General features: G+C 48.4%; 2 protein-coding genes across 2 annotated transcripts; one reads left to right on the top strand and one right to left on the bottom strand.

The window, feature by feature from the left end:
* Window positions 1-13,379: 13,379 nt before the first annotated feature.
* On the bottom strand, window positions 13,380-13,844 carry MYCGRDRAFT_103500 (uncharacterized protein; the record flags this gene model as incomplete). The annotated part of the gene is made up of 1 exon (XM_003855156.1): window positions 13,380-13,844. One exon carries the CDS (start codon window positions 13,838-13,840, stop codon window positions 13,469-13,471), a length of 372 nt encoding a protein of 123 aa, XP_003855204.1.
* A 678-nt stretch (window positions 13,845-14,522) lies between these two features.
* On the top strand, window positions 14,523-16,217 carry MYCGRDRAFT_12167 (uncharacterized protein; the record flags this gene model as incomplete). The annotated part of the gene is made up of 1 exon (XM_003855206.1): window positions 14,523-16,217. A coding segment is annotated over one exon (1,695 nt), but the record flags the coding sequence as incomplete, so codon positions are not given.
* Between the last annotated feature and the right edge of the window lie 4,130 nt (window positions 16,218-20,347).

Genomic DNA, 20,347 nt, shown 5'->3' with positions numbered 1-20,347 from the left:
GCGACCCGGACTCCGACTCTCCACCTGGCACGCCCGCCAAAAGGCAGCTCCCTGCTACTCTATACAAGTCTGTAGGGACGTCTGCCATTCCCGTCGGTGCTTATAAATGTACGTTGGCAGGACATGGCCAACAGTCGTGTATGTATGCTGGCAGGACATAGTAGAAGACCGTGAAGGTACGCTGGCAGGACAAGCTCGATAGTCGTGCAGGTATGCTGGCAGGAAACGCTTGATAGCGTACAGTTAAGATAGCAGAACATGTTCAATAACTCGTGTCGGTAGCAATGGTAATCTGTCTAATGAGCATCTCCGGCATTACAGAGTGGTGAACAATCAATCGGCCGATTGACCAATCTATCGAGTTGGTCAATCCATTAATTAATCCTCGCTGTTACTTAGCATTGCAGGGGTTACAATTAATTAATCTTGGCTATAGCGATAGATTAAGGGGATTAATAGATTAATGGTGTTAGTAGATAGATTGGTGGATTAGTAGTAGATTAATGGATTAAAGGATATAGCTAGATTAAAGGGTATAGCTGTATACAACATAGATTCCGACACCTCCGCTCGGCGGTAGATTCGAGCACGCCGCCGCACATCTCTTACTCGCGCAAACGACTCGCACAGGAGCCAGAAACGACGAATCTGCTGTTAAACGGTCGGCTAATAAGAAGGCTAGAAACTCCTTTAGTTTTTATAACTTAGCCGGTAATGTTTATAGTAGTAAGGGCAGTAGAGGTGTTGTTAGTGCGGCTCTTAGTACGGCTCTTAGTAAGGGTGTTGTTAGTAAGGCTCTTAGTAAGGGTGTTGTTGTAGGGCTCTTAGTAAGGGTGTTGTTGTAAGGCTCTTAGTAAGGGTCTTATAAGGCTCTTAGTAAGGGTCTTATAAGGCTCTTAATAAGGGTGTTGTAAGCGTTTATTCGGCTATGTCGCCGTCGCCGTCGCTGTCGTCGTCTAGCAGTATCACCTCCGGCTTAAAGTCTTACTATAATATTACGCCCTTACGAGTCTAGCTATATAGTAAGGCGGTTGTCGATATAGTATCTTCTTTAAGGCGGTTGCGGTAGCTTATAACTATAAGGCTAGTCTTGCTAAACAGCCGCTCTGGCTCGTTACTTATAGGCGGCGTAGTAAGCACGTCTAGTGCTATAGCTGTTAATTAAGGCTATTTAAAGCGCTTATTCTACTACTACGCATACACGTCGCCGACATAGTAGTTAGACTCTATAGCGGTGTAAAGCGACTATTGCTTATCTACTGTTGCTACCGGTCGTTTCTACTTTGTACGCGCCTTATTACTACTGTTGCCTATGTCGAAGTCGTCCGGCTCGTCTTTATCGAGCACTCGGTAATAGCGTAGACCGCGTATGCGTTGTAGTTGCGAGGCTAACTAAGAGGGTGTAATATCGCTGCTATTGTGTGCGTTGTTGCTATTAAATCTGTTTAGCTACTACGAGTAGTAAGTCCACAACGCCTTTAATTCTACCTTCGCGTTAGCGATCTAGTCCTTCTTCGCACTCTACTTCTTTATAAGCTAGCCTATGTTATAGCGTAGATAAAGTACGACTGCTACGACGTAGATAGGTGTTATATCTGTAAGGGTGTAGTAAGCATCTAGCTTCTTCTACGCGAGGTTGACGTTCTAGCGGAAGTGGAACTCTTAGTCTAGCTTAGGTGCATAAGGATACTGCTCTATTACCGCCTTAGCGTTATCGACGCTATATAGCCGCTTTATGTCCTCGAAGTAACTAAGCAGCTTCTTAAGCGTTAGCAACACTAGCTAGATCTAACTATATTAACCGACCTTTCCTTAAAGGCGTAGTGTAGCCTAAGCGAGCGGCTTTAAGATCTTTATATATTACATTAACACCTACTAATCCTCGTACGTAAGGCGGTTATTAAGGATCGTTAGTCGCTAGCGCTTCTAAAGGCGTTTATTAACCGGCTTGTGGCTATGCTTGTAGTTGTAGGATGTCTACGAAGGAGTTAGTAGAAGTGTCGATATTTAGTATGCGTTTACTAGCCTTATATGCGTACTACTTAGTTACGATCTAGAGCACGAATGCATTAAGGGGATCACGTAGCTTAATTGCACGCTCGATTATAGCATACAAGCTGTTCTAGCGTGTGTCGTTATCGCGAATAAGCTTATATATTATCTTTACAACGGTGTAGTTATCTACGTCGGAGGGCAGCTATAAATAAGCGAGGATCTCCTTACGCTACGGCGAGATAAGGACGTATATAATAATGTTGTAGAGCTTGCTAACAGAGCCCTTCTTACGCTATGTTAGTAGCATCTCGAATGCCTTCTTACCGTCCTAATTAAGCTCTACTTCTAAAGAGTCGTCGTCCTTGTAGCCGACTATACAAGCCTTCGCAACGAGGTTAAAGATGTAGCTAACGCAGCGCAGTCTCCTTTTAATAGGGTCGAAGCTATAGCCGAATTTACCTATAAGAGCAGCTATGCACGTGTCGTTGTTACTTACATTGTTACTACAGAAGTAGCCGATCCGGTAGTAAGGAATAGAGAATTGGCATATAATTGCAATAGTAGTTTTAGCGATGTTAACGCCGCTATAAGAGCTATAGTGTATAGGTAGGCTAAGGACGAAGTTCTAGAGCTTGCTATAAGGACACCCTCACGATGACGTCTCCTACCTGTCCCAACCTGGACTATCCTAGCACTACAGATTACCGGTACTATCTTATCTGGCCTAGACTAGGACATCCTATAGAGGAACGAACCTTACGGGCGCACGATAGCCCCCGAGCGGACGTTAGACTACGACCGGTGCCTAGTCTAGGCGGAGGGACGCATTTAGTAATACGAAGGGCGGGTACATAGCCTCGGGGGACGCTCTCGTCTATTCCCTTCCTTATCGAATCGACTCGTTACATTCTATAACTATTTGTTTTTAGTGCAAGCCTACACTCCCTCTTAAGGTGCTTCTAATATTCGATTTAATTAAAAACAACCGTACAACTATGCCGAAAACTACCGACATAGCTCTAAAGGTTACCCGTCGTTAGGACGATTCCCTTCCTAATACCTCCGCCCGACAATAGGCGAGCGCTTCCTCTATAGAGCTATCGGCTACGCCTACTAGTTAGCTGTAGGACGTTAACCTTCTTAACTAGCCTAGATCGGAAGAGACCGCGGAAGAAAAGGCTACCCGGGAGTACGATAACGAAGTCGCCCGCGCTACCTTCGAGTTCTTAACCCTTTAGTAGAAGATTAAGGAACTCCGTACCGAACTAGACTATCCTACGCTAGAAAGGAACCTAAGGACGGCTACCCTCCGCTATCTTTTCTCCGAACCTAACTAGTATACTAAGATAAGGGATAACCTCCCTAAGTCGAAGGAGCTACTAGTCTTCGAGGGCAAGTCGCATACGAGCTACGACGACTAGGTCTAAGCCCTCGAAAGAGCCTTTAGACGATATAAAGGATTCGCCGAACGCGAAGACTGTAAGGTCGACTTTACTGCCGACTATATAGGAAAGCTCTAGTAAGACTACTAGGAACGCTACGTCGACGGCCTTAACAACTAGTCTAAGCTAACCTAGTCTATAATAAAGGAGGTTATACTTAACTCGATAGGTATAGAGACCGAACAGCGCGAAAAGGCCTACGAGAAGCTAAAAAAGGTTACCCTAGGTAACCGCATGCCGGAAGAACTCCTCGAGGAGCTAAAGATACTCTAGAAGGAGCTTAATAAAAGGGACGATAGCAAGAAGATCCTTAGGTTCTATAGCGCCCTTCTATAGACCCTTCGCAACCGCCTCTCGAACTACCCTACTACCCTACTAAACCTAGTAGACGCCGAGGAAAGGGCTAAAAAGGCCTACCGTGCTAACGAGGGCTCTAAACAAGAGGCTTGTAAGAGGCAGGCTGCTAAAAGGTCCGCTAAGTAGGCGAAGAAGCGCCCTAGCGATAGCTCTACTACCCCGGACGGTAAGAAGGTAAGGACTAGCGATAGCGAACAGAACCCGAAGGCCCCCTCTAAGGCTACGTACTACGGATGCTAATAGGTCGGGCATATCCGCCGCGACTGCACTAACTAGCACCTATAGAAGGATTCGGGGAAAGAGACGCCCCCTAAGTAGACGCTGTTGCTTAGGTAGGCTAAGTCCTCTATAATAAGGATTAGCGGCGCTCGGCTAAGCTAGGAAAGCGCCGCGCCTAGCAAGGGCGCCTAATTAGCGTCGAGTTAACGCTAAACGGCCTAGGGGAGTCTAGAAAGGTCTGGGGCCTAATTAATAGCGGCGCCTAGGACAACTTCTACGATTCTATGCTAGCAAAGGAAATAGGGTAGACGGTTTCCGAGCTATCTACCTAGACAAAGTACCTAACTCTAAATAGCTAGAGCCTATAGGTCTTTAGAGAAACAAGAAACTCCTATAAGGCTATAGACACTTCTAGCAAGGCGTAGGAGTGCGTAGATACGTTTAAGGTAGGACGCATCTACGGTTTCGAAGTCGTACTCGGCATGCCCTAGCTCGAGAAGTACAACCCGGGTATTAACTTCGCTCTAAAGAAGGTCTTCTAGAGGTAGAAACCTCGTAAGCGTTAAGCAATAGTAGTAGTATCCCCGGACAGGTTCTACCAGGAGTATCTCGGTAAAGTCGAGGCAGCTCTTTACGTTATGTCGATCTAAGAGGTCGAGAATAGACTCGAACTAGACTAGAATAGCGTCCTAACGGCGTACTCTAACTTCTCCGACGTCTTTTCGGAGGAGTTAGCTAGCGAGTTAGCACCGCATAGACCGTACGATCTTAGGATCGACCTAGTTAAGGGAGCAAAGGTCCTATTTAGCCCTATGTACGCTCTGTCGGAGGTAGAGATAGATGCAATGCGCAAGTAGCTCCCTAAATATCTAAAGAGTAGCTTTATTCGCCGCTCGACATCCTCGGCGGGCGCGCTAATCCTCTTCGCGAGGAAAAAGGACAATACACTCCGCCTCTATGTCGACTACCGCGGCCTAAATGCGGTTACGGTAAAGAACAGGGGGGGTCTTCCCCTAATCTCTAAGTTAATAGACTAGCTAGCTAGCGCTAGGTACTTTACGAAGATAGACCTCCGCTACGCGTACTACCGTGTCCGTATCTAGGAAGGCGACGAGTAGAAGACAGCCTTCCGGACTAGATACGGCCATTTCGAATACACCGTAATGCCCTTCGGGCTCTACAATGCCCCCGCGGTGTTCTAAAACTTTATTAATAGCGTGTTAGTAGGGCTAATCGACGTGTCCTACGTCGTTTACCTCGACGACATCCTTATATACTCTAAAACGGTAGGGGAGTACGAGGGCTACGTCCGGGAGGTGCTAGAGCGCCTCCGGAAACATAAGTTGTACGCTAACTTACCTAAGTACGATTTCTATAAGGACCGCGTCGACTACCTCAGGTACGTTATTATACGTAATAGGCTAGAGATCGACCTAGAACGGGTTAGATCGGTCTAGGAGTAGCTACTTCCCTAGTTAATATATAATATTAGGGTCTTTATCGGCTTCGCGAACTACTATAGGCGCTTTATTAAGGGTTTCTTACGCCTTGCTGCGGCACTTAACTGCTACATAGAGGGGAAAAAGGTAGTAAACTAACGTAAGAAGGAACGAGCATACTTAGAGCTCGATAAGCAAGCTATACTTTCCTTTAACGAATTGCGGAAGAGGTTCTCGGAAGCTCCTATCCTACGCTATTTTAACCTAGAACTGCCCTATAGGGTAGAAACCGACGCCTTAGGCGAGGCAATCTCGGGCATCCTAAGCTAACTATACGAAGACTATAGCAAAACGTAGTAGTTCCCTATATTATACTTCTTACGAAAGATAATCGCGGCAGAACGGAACTACGTTACGGAAGACGCTAAGCTATTAGTAGTCGTAGACTCCTTTAAGCACTTTAGACAATACCTAGAGGGAGCTCGATACTAGGTCGAACTACTAACGGATTATGCAAACCTACAAACTCTTATAACGACTAAGACCTTGTCTAGGCGGCAGGTTAGATAGGCTAAGTAGTTGTCGCAGATCGACTTTAGGACTATTTATAGACCCGGCAAGGCTAATAGGGCGGCGGATGCACTAAGTAGAAGGCCCGACCTAACGGACAAGGACTACTCTAGACGGTAGGCTATAGACAAAGAGTCGTCTATAAGCTTGCGGCTCCTCTAGACAGCATTCTAACCGCATCTAGACCATAATAGACTAGTAAGGTACGCGGGGGCAGTAAAGGACGCCCTAGACCTAAAAACGCGCCTAAAACGCGCCCTCTTAAAAGATCCGACCTTTAACAGGATTAACGAGGAGAAGGACTAAGCGGAATCTACTTTCTAGGCAGATCGATAGACTAACGAGGATAGAGTCGCATATATAGACGGCAAGGCCTACGTACCTAAAGGAAGCATAAGACTCTAACTGCTTTAGGAATGCTACGACGACCCTATAGTAGGGCACTTCGGCTTCTCTCGAACGCTCGAACTTCTACAAAGGAGTTTCTACTAGCCTAAAATAAGGAAATACGTTAAGGACTATATACGGACATATTAAGCGTACAGTAGGTTAAAGCTACGACGGCACAAACCTTACGGATTGCTGCACGTAGAGCTACTATCGCTTATACTATAGGAGGATGTAACGCTAGACTTTATAACGGACCTACTACCTAGCATACTTCTAGGCTAGGCTTACGACTTAATCCTAGTAATCGTAAACAGATGCACTAAAATAGTCTATTATGCGCTATATAAGAAGACGATTACCGTAGCAGAGCTCGTAGAGGTATTTATAAGGGAAGTCGTACGACTTTATAGCGCACTAGCTACGATTACGTCGGATCGAGGGCCTATCCTAACCTTAAAATTCTAGAGCACGTTCTATTTCTACCTTAGCATACGCCGAAAACTAAGCATAGCGTTCCACCCTTAAATAGACGGGCAAACAGAGCGCTAAAACTAGACGCTAGAGTAGTATCTTCGCATATACTGCAACTATAAACAGGACAACTAGGCCTCCCTACTCTCTACTACGGAATTCTCGTACAATAATAGCGTACACTCCGCAATAGGGGTTACGCTATTCTAGGCGTATACGACACAGGACCCTCGGCAGTGCTACTAGCCCAGACTACGCTAGAATGGACGAGAAGCCCCGTTCGCCGCACAACTTGCGGACCGCGTTATCTCTAACTAGAAGAAACTGCGGGTTAGACTAGCTAAAACAAAGAAGCAAATAGCTAAGTAGGCGAACGAGCATAGGAAGGACATCTCCTTTAACGTCGGAGACGAAGTCTACCTTAATACACGCAACATTAGGTTATTAAGACCTTCGGCGAAACTCGATTACAAATACATTAGACCTTATAAGGTAAAAGCGGTTATTAACCGCGTCGCATATACGCTCGATCTACTAGACTTACTAAAGATCTACCTAACCTTCTATATTTCTCTGCTAGAACTATCTATCCCGGACTAGTTTAGTCGCAAACAGGATAGGATAATGCGATACGACGTAGGAGAGGACGACGAATACGAAGTCGAGGCTATTCTGGCCGAACGTATAGACGAACTAAACAATCGGGAGTACCTTATTAAGTAGAAAGATTACGACTAGTCCGAGAACTCCTGGGAAGTAGTAGTTAATATTAGCCCGGCAGCAATGCGGGCCTACCGGCGCAGAATAGGCTAGAAAGGACCAACTGCGCGCGGTAAATTCCAGAAAAAACGCTAACCCCCTTAGTCAATTTTTTAATCCTTTTTTCCTTTATAATATAGGACTTTAACATTTTTAATAATTCTAGGGATTTTATTTAGGCGTTAAGGTTTTCCATTCTAGACTATTCTAGCCCACTTTAAGCTATTCTGCGCTATTATAACTCAAAAGGGCCCTATTACTCTGCGTAATAGCGTTATCTATTATACCCTACATACTACTAGAGCTAACTAGACTAAACCGGCTTAATTATCGCTATCCTCGTCCGAAGCGTCCTCTCTACGCTCCTAAGCGGCCGTAGTGCGCACTAAAGCCTTTAACGCCTCCCTGTTAGTCTTTCCTGTACCCCTAGCGTACGTATTAAACCTCTCTAGGGCCTTGCTATTACGATGCAAGGCAGTCTTGTACTTATTAAGCTTTTCTGTTAACGACTGGACCGTAATAGCGCCCTTTAGATTAATTAGGCGGCTTCTCTTGGACCTCGGGGTCCCGGTAGCAGCCTGCTTCTACATCCTAGCGTTAGTATAGTCTAAAATGCGCTAGAACGGTACACTTACGGCCTTCTCTATATAAGTAGCGGCCGACCTGTCCCGCTTCTTAACCTTTTAACCCGACGTGTCCTACTCGCCGGTACCCTAGTGCAAAGTAAGACCCTCCGGACCGCGAACGCTGTTTCTAAGCTCCCTAAGGCGCTAATAGTTAGCATACTAGTCTAAAATAAGCTAGAACGGCATATATAACTTAATCGAACTAGCAAACAGGAGCACCTTGCTCTTTAACTTCTTCTTATTGTCCGCGTTCGCTACCGGATTAGCGTACTCTGCTTAAATCTAGGTATTAATAGTGTCCTACTTGTCCTTACGGGCCGGAGGGAGCTATTTAGGGTTAGCCTAGATCTAAAAGACTCTAGAATAGTTTAGAAATATCCTACCTAGAAGCAATCGGCGTTTCTGTCGTCTAGACAGCCGGCGCATTTGGCAGTAATGCCCTTAATAGGCTTCTCTAACGCTAACTAGCATAGTTTAGTTAAGTCTTTGTTCTGCTTAATGTCTTTAATGCAATTAAAGTACGGATTGTAGTTAAAAGTCCCGTTACGGACCTTTCTGGCGTAATCGTTGCGCACGAGGGCCGCGGCGGCGGAAGACATAGTATGTCTGCGCTAATGTTAGCCTTGCTAGACCTAAACTAGACTATACTGGCACTACCCTAGATTACTTACTTTTAGTAGTTGGTAAAGAAGAGAGAAAGTTTAGAAGAAGAATTAAATTAATATAGCAACGCTATAGACCCGCAAATCCTTCTAGATTAGGACATCTAGCAGCTAATAGCTTATAAATTTTCCACCGCAACTAAGGTCAGTTGTAGAGAGGGGAGGGGGGCAATATAAGGACACCCTTACGATAACGTCTCCTACCTGTCCTAACCTAGACTATCCTAGCACTACAGATTACTAGTGCTATCTTATCTAGCCTAGACTAGGACATCCTATAGAGGAACGAACCTTATAGGCGCACGACAGCCCCCGAGCGGACGTTAGACTGCGACCGGTGCCTAGTCTAGGCGGAGGGACGCATTTGGCAACACGAAGGGCGGGTATATAGCCTCGGGGGACGCTCTCGTCCATTCCCTTCCTTATCGAATCGACTCGTTACATTCTACAACTATTTGTTTTCGGTGCAAGCCTACACTCCCTCTTAAGGTGCTTCTAACACTTGCTAGTGTTATCGATGAAGTGCGCTATAAGGCTATTAAGAGCAATGCTATTCGAGGACGTCTATATGTCTATTAAGAAGTAAATAAGGCCGAGCGCTATTACGAGCAGCTTAGTTACAACACCGAGGAAACTATTATATGCCTTATGTAGCTACCGGCTTATAGTCGTATAATCTAGCAGCGTTCTTTTAACTATTAGATTAAGGTAGATTAGCATCTCTCTAAACTTAAGGTTATTAACCTTACGGAAGGGGATCGAGCAGAAGATAATCTATTAAAGAAGCATAGCCTTAAAGTAACTAGCATTAAACGTAGCTGCAATGCGACTAATAGTAATGTAGTTAGTCTCGAAAGGCAGTCTAAATATGTCTATTACCTTGCGCTTCCTTAGGGATTATAGTGCTTCTGCTATTATTACTCCGTGTTTATTAAGCTAGTGCACTGCCTTTAGATAATTACTAGCACTACTCGTCTAAGAGCTCGTCTAATACTTATGTAGTATGCTAGATCTCTTCTAATAACAAGTCCTATAGAGCTACTACTCTACCGTCTTGCCCTTGTTGTCTATCTTATTAAGCCGATAGCTATACTGCTACACCTAGGAGTCCTTGTTAAGGGAAGAAATAGCGATAGTAAAGCTATAAAGCGACGGCCGCGTAAGATCGAGGCCCTCGTAGCTACGGATCGGTGTAGTAGCTAGCGCTTAAGCTGCGTAACTAAGGTAGTCGTTCGTGCGTTAAAACTCGGTAGGGATCGGTAGTTCTAAGGGAGCGATAGACGCGGTAAGGATACTATCGGCGGCTTCGGAGTCGAGGATGTGCTATAGGAACGGCGATACGTTTAATAATGCCGCGTAAGATAAAGGAGGGCGTAACATAGTAGTGTTGTTAATAGTAAAGTATAAGGAATAAGGCTCGAGAATTAGAGTTTAACAGTGCGGCTTAGTATCTCCGATGCTAGTATTGTTAACATGTTGCGGTAACTATTTAAATATAATCCTAATGTGCTATTATAACAAAAAGTGGTTTATTAGAAAGCGTAAAGACTACGCTTAAATGCAAATCAAAAATTATATTAATATAGTAAGTATTAAGAATAGAGTTAGTATAATAGCTGTTCAGTTATTAAATGTCGAGAGATTGCTATAGCTAAAACTCTAATTCTTAATCCTAAAACCTTGTAATATTTCTAGCTTCGATAACTCTATAACTATATACCCGATAATACTTATTCTTTTTTTGTAGGAGAGCGCTAGTCGAGATCTCTACGATGCGCTTACTTAAAATGTAATGTGCGGGTTTTCTAGTAGAGAAATCTAGTATTAGGAAATATGTAAGGTTAGATTAGAGCTAAGATGCGGCTCTGCGCTAGCATATGCGCGGATCCCCCGCGTTTCGGCTACTCCCTAACTAATAGAATTAATCGATTTGTAGGGCTCCGTAATTAGGGTTTAAGCTTAGGTTTACAACTTCTTCGAATTAACCCTAACCTATACCTTTATAACAACACTACCCTTACTAACGCTAACAACACCCTTAAACTACTCGGATTAACTAATCCTTAGCTATACCGATTAACTAATCCTTCAAAATCGCTCCGCCTGCGGCGCGCTGGCCTCCGGCGGTGCCTGCAGCAGGCTAGCTACACCGGCCAATCTATCCTTAATCGATCCTTAATCTACTAATCTATTACCAATCTACTAATCCACCGGATTGATTAATGCGATAGCATTAATCAATAGCATTAATCAATCCTCACCATAGCGATTAAATTGGTCTATTAATTAATCCTGGCCATAGCGTTAATCCATCAATCCAACCCCTTCGGGGATGGGTCGATTGATTGTTCACCACTCTGCGGCATCATATGCAAGGACTTTTGAGTTCATATCATGTCGAGTCATTGGAATCCCGGGCACGTCACACCGCGATTTGACCACTTGAAGTGCCCTTTACCGCAAATGACAACACATTGTACTTTCAATCTGGCACCTTGGGTCACCAAATGAGAAGGAGTGTGTGAGCTTTCGTAATTCAGTAGTTCGAATTATGCTCCCCGTTGCATGCACATGCACGCCATTCAAAGACGCAATGTTTTACCGCATCTTCCTCTAGGTAGGTCAATGTAGATCAAAACGTGTATCCCCACTTACAAGTAAATGACGATTTCTTTGACAAGTGCCTTCTTCTTCTCCCAGCTTGAATTGTTCTTGTACAGCTGCAACTCATCGAAGGTGCTCTCGGAATCTGTCGTCTTTCAGCTCACAATGGACACTCGGCAAGACATCATGGTCAACAGCAAAGAAGTCGTCGAGCTGCCGGAATCCAGCAGACCAGAGGTCGACATCATCCCAGGTACCGAGATCATGAAAAGTAGCAGCAGCCAAGCACCCATGTAAGCGACCCATTCGCCACCAACACAGACTCCAGACGACCATCCAAACAAAACATTAACCGCTTACCTCCAGCCTCGTCCCCGACCCCAGCGCCTCCCCCCACGACCCCCTAAACTGGTCCCCCCTCTACAAACTCCTAACAGCAACCTCCTAACTCCTCTTTACCTGGACCGTCGTAATCTCCGTCCTCTTCCTGGCTCCTCTCTTTCCCCTCCTCGCCTCCGAATTCCACCTCTCCTAACAATCCCTCTCGCTCCTTACTTCCGTGTGCGTCCTTACCCTCGGCTTCGCCAACATCCTCCTCGTCCCTCTTTCTAACGTCTTCGGCCGCAGACCGACGGCGATCGGGTGTGGCGTGCTGGTGGTGCTAACGAATGTGTGGCAAGCGAAAGCGGGGAGTTATAGGAGCTTGTTGGCGGCGAGGGCGTGTAATGGGTTGGTGGCGGCGACGAGTGAGACGGTTATAGTGCAGACTGTAGCGGATATGTTCTTTTTGTGAGTTTTGTTAGGTTGTTGGAGGTGGGAGGGTTAGGGGCTGACTGTGTGCAGGCATGAACGCGGGACGTGGCTTGCTACGTATTTCTTCTTTCAGTTTTCGAGTTCGTCGGTGGGTCCTGTTATTGCGGGTTCCATTAGGAGTCGGTATGGATAGCGGAGCTTCTTTTGGCTGGGAACGGGTATGTCGGCGTTTGCGACGGTGCTGTTGGTGTTCTTCTATCCAGAGACGAAGTTCCATCGAGACGGCAACACGGCCAAGGTGGAAGAACAGGGCGATGTCAGCACCCTTCCCGACCAATACCTCCGCAAAGGCCGGCCAAGCAAGCACCAATACGCCCTCTTCGCTCGCCCGGAGAAGAATTGGCTTCGTTTCCTCCTCCACGACCTCACAGCTCCCGTCCTCGTCTTCTTTAACCCCATCGTCTTCTGGGCGGCGCTCATGCTCGCCTGCGCCGCTGATCTCCAGCTCCTCTTCAACATCACCCAGTCCGGACTGTTCAGCGCTCCTCCCTACAATTGGTCGCCCGAAACCGTCGGATTCTCCAATTTCGCCATCTTCACTGGGGCACTGGTCGGCTTTCTTACCGCTGGACCTCTATCAGACCGGTGGGCTCAACGCATGACAGTGCGAAATGGTGGAGTCCGTGAAGCGGAGATGCGACTACCGGCGCTGATACCATACTGCGCGTTCTTCATCGTAGCGCATATTGTCGGCGCCGTGGGCTACGCACGCCTCTGGCCATGGCAGGCGATTGTAGTATGTGGATTCGGGTTCTCCGGACTGGCCATCACGTCGATTCCGAGTATTGCGATTGCGTACGCGATTGACTCGTACAGGCCTGTTTCGGGCGAGATTATGGTTGTCGGGACGGTGTTGAAGAATGTGTTGGGGTTCTGTTTGAGTTACTGGGTGTTTGATTTGCATGAGAGGAAGGGCTGGACGGCGGTGTTTATGGTGCAGTTTGCGGTGGGGATGCTGCCGGTTGTGTTGAGCGTGCCGTTGTATCTAGGGAAGGAGATTAGGAGGTGGACGAGGGATTCGAAGTTGCATCGGATGGAGAGGATGATATGACTGTGTGGAGTCGATCGTGGTTTCAGCAGGTTATGCGATGTCCAATGCGTCCGCCTTCGACCAGAGTCTTTCAATCATTCCTCAACTCTTGAATCTCCTTGACATCCTTCCACTCCTGTCCCTCTGCCCTCTTAGCCTCGATCACCTCCTCTACATTCCCCTTGCCCAACCCCGTCACTGTGTCATGTACATGCGGACACTCTGGTAGACCCTCTTCGAACCGAATCTCGCCATCGATATCTTTACTTCGCAGCTTGAGCAGCCATACGGTCTTGGCGGATGCGAAGAAGCGATTCAGCGTGATGGGGATTTGAACAGCGGTGGAGAGGTGGATGAAGTTGTCGCGGGTGTCGAGGTCGGAGAGAGGGAGGGTGGTCGGAAGGGGTGAGGGCGGTGGAGCGTCGAGGATCTTGTACCAGTAGATGTGCGTTGCGGCGGACATGGTGACGGTGGAGGGAGGATTGGAGGTCTCGTTCGTTGTTGTGAAGGACAAGGATGGCTTGCGCTCCATCTAGAACTACCAGTCGGGGCTTGGCATGAGGCTACCTTACAGTCTCATTCTTCAGCGCTGGACCGTCTTCTTCAACACAACATCACGCTTTGTCCGCCATGTTCGCTGGACGTGCTAACAACATGGACAGATCATTGAGTAGGACATGCTCACGACCAGTACTGGCGACCTGGCAGCCCCCCTCACAAATCTATATCAATGAGATCTGCAAAGTCACCGCCTCGATTGGTTCGACGCGAAGGATTTCTGCCCTGCCACCACCCGAGTCACACCGCAGACGCCGCAGCATAGCCAACATGGACTAAGTATGAAGCCGAAGGATCCCTCGTGGCCTCACTAGGCGCGTAGAGGTGGGAGTATACTTTTTCTTCTTGACATCAAGAGAGCGAAGTCCTCTTCTGCCCCCTCGGCTCGATGAGACTGCTTACTTGACTGTATCGACGCCGGCAGCATTCACCCCAGCGACAGACGAAGAGTCGCAGCCATGGGAAAGCAGTGGTTCAATCTGGCGGCCATAGACCGGAACATCTTCATATCCGAGGAGAAACCACTTTACCAACAGGATGGCCGACCTCGCCTCGAAACCATCAGTCTGTGGTCGAGAATTGTGCCTCTTCTTGCGATTGTCCTCCCAACCTTGATCAGCGGATGCATCTTCGCGCTGACAATATCCGGCTACCGGTCCACGTCGACATTATACGAATACACCAAGAATGACCGAGCCACCCTTCAGATTATCGTGCAAATGGTCTCAGCAACACTGGCTGTACCTTGGACCTTTGCTCTGGCGCAGACCTTCAATCTGAGTACACGGACGATGATCTGGGAGAAGGCGATATCAATGGAGAATCTCCGGTTCTGGACATCGACCTCATTGACGAGACTTGACTGGAATCTGAAAGGACGCCGGTTGATCCTCTGCATGCTGGTCGTGATCATCTCGCTCGTGCCGAACTTCCTCTGGACGGGTTCTTTGACGCCACAGCAGACGGGTACTGATCGGTCATTGAATTCCATCACCGTCAAGCATGTAGGCCAAGGTTCGTGGGATATGCTAGCAGCTCCTGGGCCGAACTGCAACCTCACAGCCATCGATGCCTCTTCGCCGGGCATCTTCACGCTGTGTCCGGGGATGTACCAGTCCGGAGCCATTCTCCAGTCGGGCGCTTCGGCCATTACATACGATGGTTCAGAGAGGAACTTCTCCAAGCCGGACAACTCAGGATACACCTTCCGCGGCCGATCGTACGGCATGGGTGCAACAGTTGGTTGGACCGGGCTCGGCAAAAAGGCAGGCACCGTTCTAAACTACACTTACACAGACACTGGCTATCTCCCCAAGGTCTCCTGCCTCTACAACGAGTCCTCCATGTGGGTCATCACCAACAACCTCGAGAAATACGACGCCACCGCCGGCTTCCCGAATCTCTTCGCCGCTCAAGGCTGGTTACCCAACGACAACTGGTCCGCCATCCCTGACACCTTCCACAACCGCAGCTACCTTCAAGAAACCTTCCTCAACGGCCAAGCTAACGCAGGCTGGTATCCTCTCACCGCTTTCGGCTCCGGATCCCGCCTCGTAGCCATCACAGCCCGCAACGTGGTCGAACGCACCGATCGCCGTCTCCTCCTCGCCATCGCCGCCAACGGAGCCTACTCCCTGCAAGGCACCACTCTCGACCAAATCCAATGCGAAGTCATCTTCTCCCCGACAGAGTATGCCATCTCCGTCTCCCCTCTGAATCGCACCATCTCCGTGCAGCCTCGCAATGACACCAACACCCTTGCCAACGACCCCGACCCCACCGGCGCCCTCAAAACCCGCGCCCTCTCCGAAATCGAGGACGTCTCCCGCACCGAAACCACCATCTGGACCTCCACCATCGGCGACGCGCTAGTCGGGAACTTCGCCACTTTCTGGGCGTCCACCACCCAACCCGGCATGAAACACGCCTCCCTTCCGATATCCATTCCCAAGACGACATCCTACGAAGACCGCGTCGCAAAAATGACGCTCTACTCCGTCGAGCAATCTTTGACGGCCATGTTAGACGATATCCTCCTCCGCATGTCCCTCGCCGCGATTTCACGCACGCAAGGAACGGGCGGAGTCAGTGATGCGGAGGTCGTGGGGACCGTCGCAGCCGTGCGCATCGGCGACGCGAAATATGTCTACGCCAATTTCACGGTGCATATCCTCGCTTTGATTTTGGTGGTGGCGGTGGGGATGTGGCAAGGGTGGTGGAAGGACACGCCGAGGTTTGATTATGCGGATGCGGTGGGGTTGGTTGTTGGGGTTGCTGTTGGACTGGGAGGACAGAAGGGGGATGATGGCGATGCGACGACGACGGCGGAGGGTTTGGGATTGGAAGGGTGGGATGGAGATCATGATCAGGAAGGGGTGAGGAGGTTGGAGATTTGTGGGGTTGATGGGGGGTGGGGGCCGGGGATGGAGGTTCGGAGGGGGAGGTGAGTGGGTTGAAGGTTACGTCCGTACCGCTCGCTCAAGATGCGCCGGAGCAGGCAAGCAGGCACCGATGGGTTCGGGTCGAACTTTCCAGAGCAATATGCCTAGCGAACACCACCTTCAGAGCCTTGCAGCACAGCACAGCACCATTGTGCGAGCTGTCGGCCGTCTGATGCAGGCTGAGCGGACTGCTGCGCTACGGACGGTCGGAATGGGGTGCTTGGAAGACAGTGGCGGCGATCCAGATAGATCCGACACTTGGTGGTAGGGTCTGTGGTCTGTCATGGTATCGTTCACAAGATATTCTGCCCGGACTGCGTGTCACTGGTCCGGCGGAGGTAATACTGTCCTGCTGTGAGGTGATCTTTATACTCGTCCCACGCTGAGAGGTGAATTGTTCGGCTTCCTGCTGAGATACAGCTTCCTCTGCCGTCTTCAGGTATATTTAACAGTTTTCGTACAGAATACGAATTCAGCTCTGGTGAAAATATGTATACCGATGCTGAGGTACCGAGGCGATGGACAGCTTGCAATAACACGAGGACCGCCGGGATCCAGGTGGACAATGAGCTGTCCTGCTCTCACTCACCTCATCCGTTACACATCCCGCCCGATGTCTCATCCGTGTTCGTTCTTGGTGCCGACCTGCTGCTGCTCCACCGGTCTACGATGTCGAGGCTCGTGCTCTCGTCTAGGATATCGCTTCCTGCATCTCACATCCCATGACTTTCGCATGTGATATCGTTCGTTCGGACCAAAACCCCAAAAGATCGTTTCTCCTTGCGTACGAAATCTGCACGTCGGAATATTCGAAAGTCTAGATGGACACAGATTCGGACGCGGTGCTGCAAGGCACCGCAGCCGAACGTTCCCTTCTCGTCAACTCGTGAATCAATGAAAGGTACCTTACCTTATGCACGCAAATCCCTCCGTCGTGCATCTGCATCTGCATCTGCATCGGTGAACAACCGCATTCGACCTCAACGACGAGGATCATACCACAAAACATGTGCATCTCTGCTCTCTATACAGCAAAAGCCCTTACTCGGACTTCCCGCGTGTTATTATGTATCGTGAGAAGTGAGAAGATAGACTTTGGGGCTTGCAGGGGCTCAATCTCGTCTCATCGAGTCTAAACGACGTGGCCCCTGATCCATAGCAAACCTTGTTCGCCGCCCTACCCTCAGCGGTCGTTGCTGCGGTGATTTAGACGGAGCTTCAAATAGCCCACCCCGCCAAATTCCTAGTTTTGCGAATTCGCAGAATTAAACACTCTGTAGACTATCGCCTTTTTGTATAGCGCGGCGCCCGACTGCCGGTCGTAGGCTCCCTAGGTCGCCGCGAGCTTTTATATAGTTTGGCCTGCCTTCTAAACTTAGTTATAATTATAATAGAAATGCATTAATTGCCTTATAAAGTTGTTATAGCTTACGTTCCTCTATCGCAAAAGTTAGAAACTTAAACTTCGAACTTTAAATTCTAAACGAGGTTGTAAAGATCGCAACAACGAGGATAGTACTATAAAGAAGCAACTTTTATCTTAGTTTTTAAAGATGCGATGTATATAAATAGCTTTGTATTATATATTATAGGTAGAAGAAACATACGAGGCTCTATTCTACGTATTATAGACGTCGGTCTCGCTACCGTTTCTAAAAATCCAGGAATTTGGCGGGGTGGTAGTCTCAGAAGCACAGACCCTCTTGGCGAGCACTAACCTCTTCGAGCGCCTCGCCTGAGAGGGTCTGAGGGCCCAGCAGCGTTTTTGGGTGATGCTGTGTAGCGCCGCGACATCGAAAATTCAAAACTACTTTTATCGCATAATTAAGGTATGTATAAGAAGCTGCATGTCGATCTAATTGCACTGCTGTAAAAATCATGCTGTAATTCCATCGCTGTCGTGCGCAGTAGGGGTATTAGTTTCCAACTAGTATCGTAGCTAGATTCTTATGCCAAAAGCTTAAAATTACTATGCCTGTGTCTATTGCGCCCCCATATCCGTCGCTAGCACTATGTTATTTGTCCGCCATAGCAAGACGCTGCCGCGCGCGTTCCTCCTTGGCCTTAATTGCTGCCGCCCTGCTCTACTAATCCGCCAGGTTCTGCTTCGTTAATAGCGGTTGATAAGCTCTTGGTCGTCGGCTGGAGCGACTGCGTACACTCGACTGAGTTGCTACAGTCTCGACACGGGGATGCTGTCCTGTGTTGCGATAAGTCGACGGCGCTGTGCTGCGAGGCGCTGGCCGCGTTATAAACGGGTTGTTAACTTAAGCAGGCTATAGATTCCGGGTCGTCCGCCTAGCATCTCTAGTATTACGTCCGTCATCTAGCCTCATCCCTAGCCTCCCCTCCATGCGCTGTCCTAAACGTAATTCTTGTGTCTTATCTATGTAGTAGTAGTCAGAGCTTCCTACATAGTATCCTAAGCCTCCGTATCGCGACTGATCGCGGTTGTCGGATAGGCGCCGTGCTAGAAGATCGTATACGGATTCGAAGTCTTGTTCTTGCGCTATGCGCTCGTCCTACCGCTGCGCCTGGCGCTCTTCTTCTAAGTAGTTCCGGAAGGCGCGCAACTTTCGCAGACCTTGCTTCGGGTGGCGGTTAACACTACGATAGACTAACCAGTCGTCTGAGGAGAAGCACATAGTGTCTGGCGAATGTTAGTATAGTTCGGATGTTTGCCTAGGCAGCTAAGGCATGCTTACTAGTCTTGCTTAATAGTTGTCAATGTTGGTGTTCGAGAGAAGTCTTAGGGGCTCTTACGGGGTTGTTTTGTATGCTATTTGGTCGCCTGGCCACGCGGCGCAACGTTAGCATCTCGTTAGTAAATTCTGTTAGCTGCTAATTGCTATTCGCACATAGCTGTCGACTTATCTACGTTGCCGGTCTTATCTAATAAATGGTCATGCTAAAGTGCTATAAGAATAGCAATCGCCTCGCGTGTTCTATGATCTTACGGCGAACTCTATTGTTATATAGCAATGTTTAATAAAAGGGAGCCTTACGTTTGCTAGAGCACTGGTAAATGAGACGGTTCAGGTTATAAAGGCACTAGGGTTGTATTAAAAAGGACTTAACTGTAAGCATGCTTTTAACCTGCAGGGCTATCCTGTCGACAGGTAGAATCAGACAGCGATGTCAGGACTTGCAGTCCACCGCCGTCCGCGTTATGTCTCGTCTCCACTCCTATCTTATATAGGAGTCGCGATGCGTAAAATCCAATGCTCGCTTAGCAATTGCTCTACCCGCAGGGCTATCCTAACGACGGGCTAAGTTCGATGCTACTCTACTAAAGTCGCAGCGCGATGCTAGTAAATGCAATAAAAGTACTAAAATCCAAGTCAAAACATCCGCATACTCCGTAGTGCCCTCCTATTATCCGCACCTGTCGCTCTGTTTCTTAGCGGTCGCGGTAGCGACCGCCCTAGCCAGACTCGCGGCGCTTCTGCTTTCCTGCCTTAGTAGACGTATTAGTAAGGTCCTAGGTCGTGTCGTCCTTACCGAGATCCTTTATACGCGTGTCCTGATCCCGAGGCTTGTATGCTCGACGAGCTAGTGCCTCCGCCGTACGAGGCTTTACTGCACTTAATAGCGCAACTAAGCGGCTGCTGCGGCCACGGAACCTGTCGAACATCCCTATCGCTCTAGTCCGGGGTTCCGGTTCTGCGCTAGGATCCGGGCTGAAACCTAAGCCTAAGTTTATGTCCGAGAAAACACTACCCTTCTTCTTCTTGCTAGGTGTCTTATCCACCTTCGAACTAACTATCCTGCCGTCCTTAAAGGGGGGACGGCTGGACGTCTAGATCCCCTCGAGATCCTTATCTAAGTCCTCCCGTACAAACTCTAGCGAGAGTTGGGAAGTCTTCTTAGAGCGGCGACGACGTCGGCGGCTTACTAGCTAATCGTCTACCTCTATCTCGTCCGCCTGGGGCTGCTAGGTAGTGCTCTGCGAGCGGGTAATGCGGCGCTAA

Source organism: Zymoseptoria tritici, chromosome 2 (genome assembly GCF_000219625.1).
Source record: "Zymoseptoria tritici IPO323 chromosome 2, whole genome shotgun sequence".
Lineage (NCBI taxonomy): Eukaryota > Fungi > Ascomycota > Dothideomycetes > Mycosphaerellales > Mycosphaerellaceae > Zymoseptoria > Zymoseptoria tritici.
This window is presented reverse-complemented; position numbering and strand designations above follow the sequence as displayed.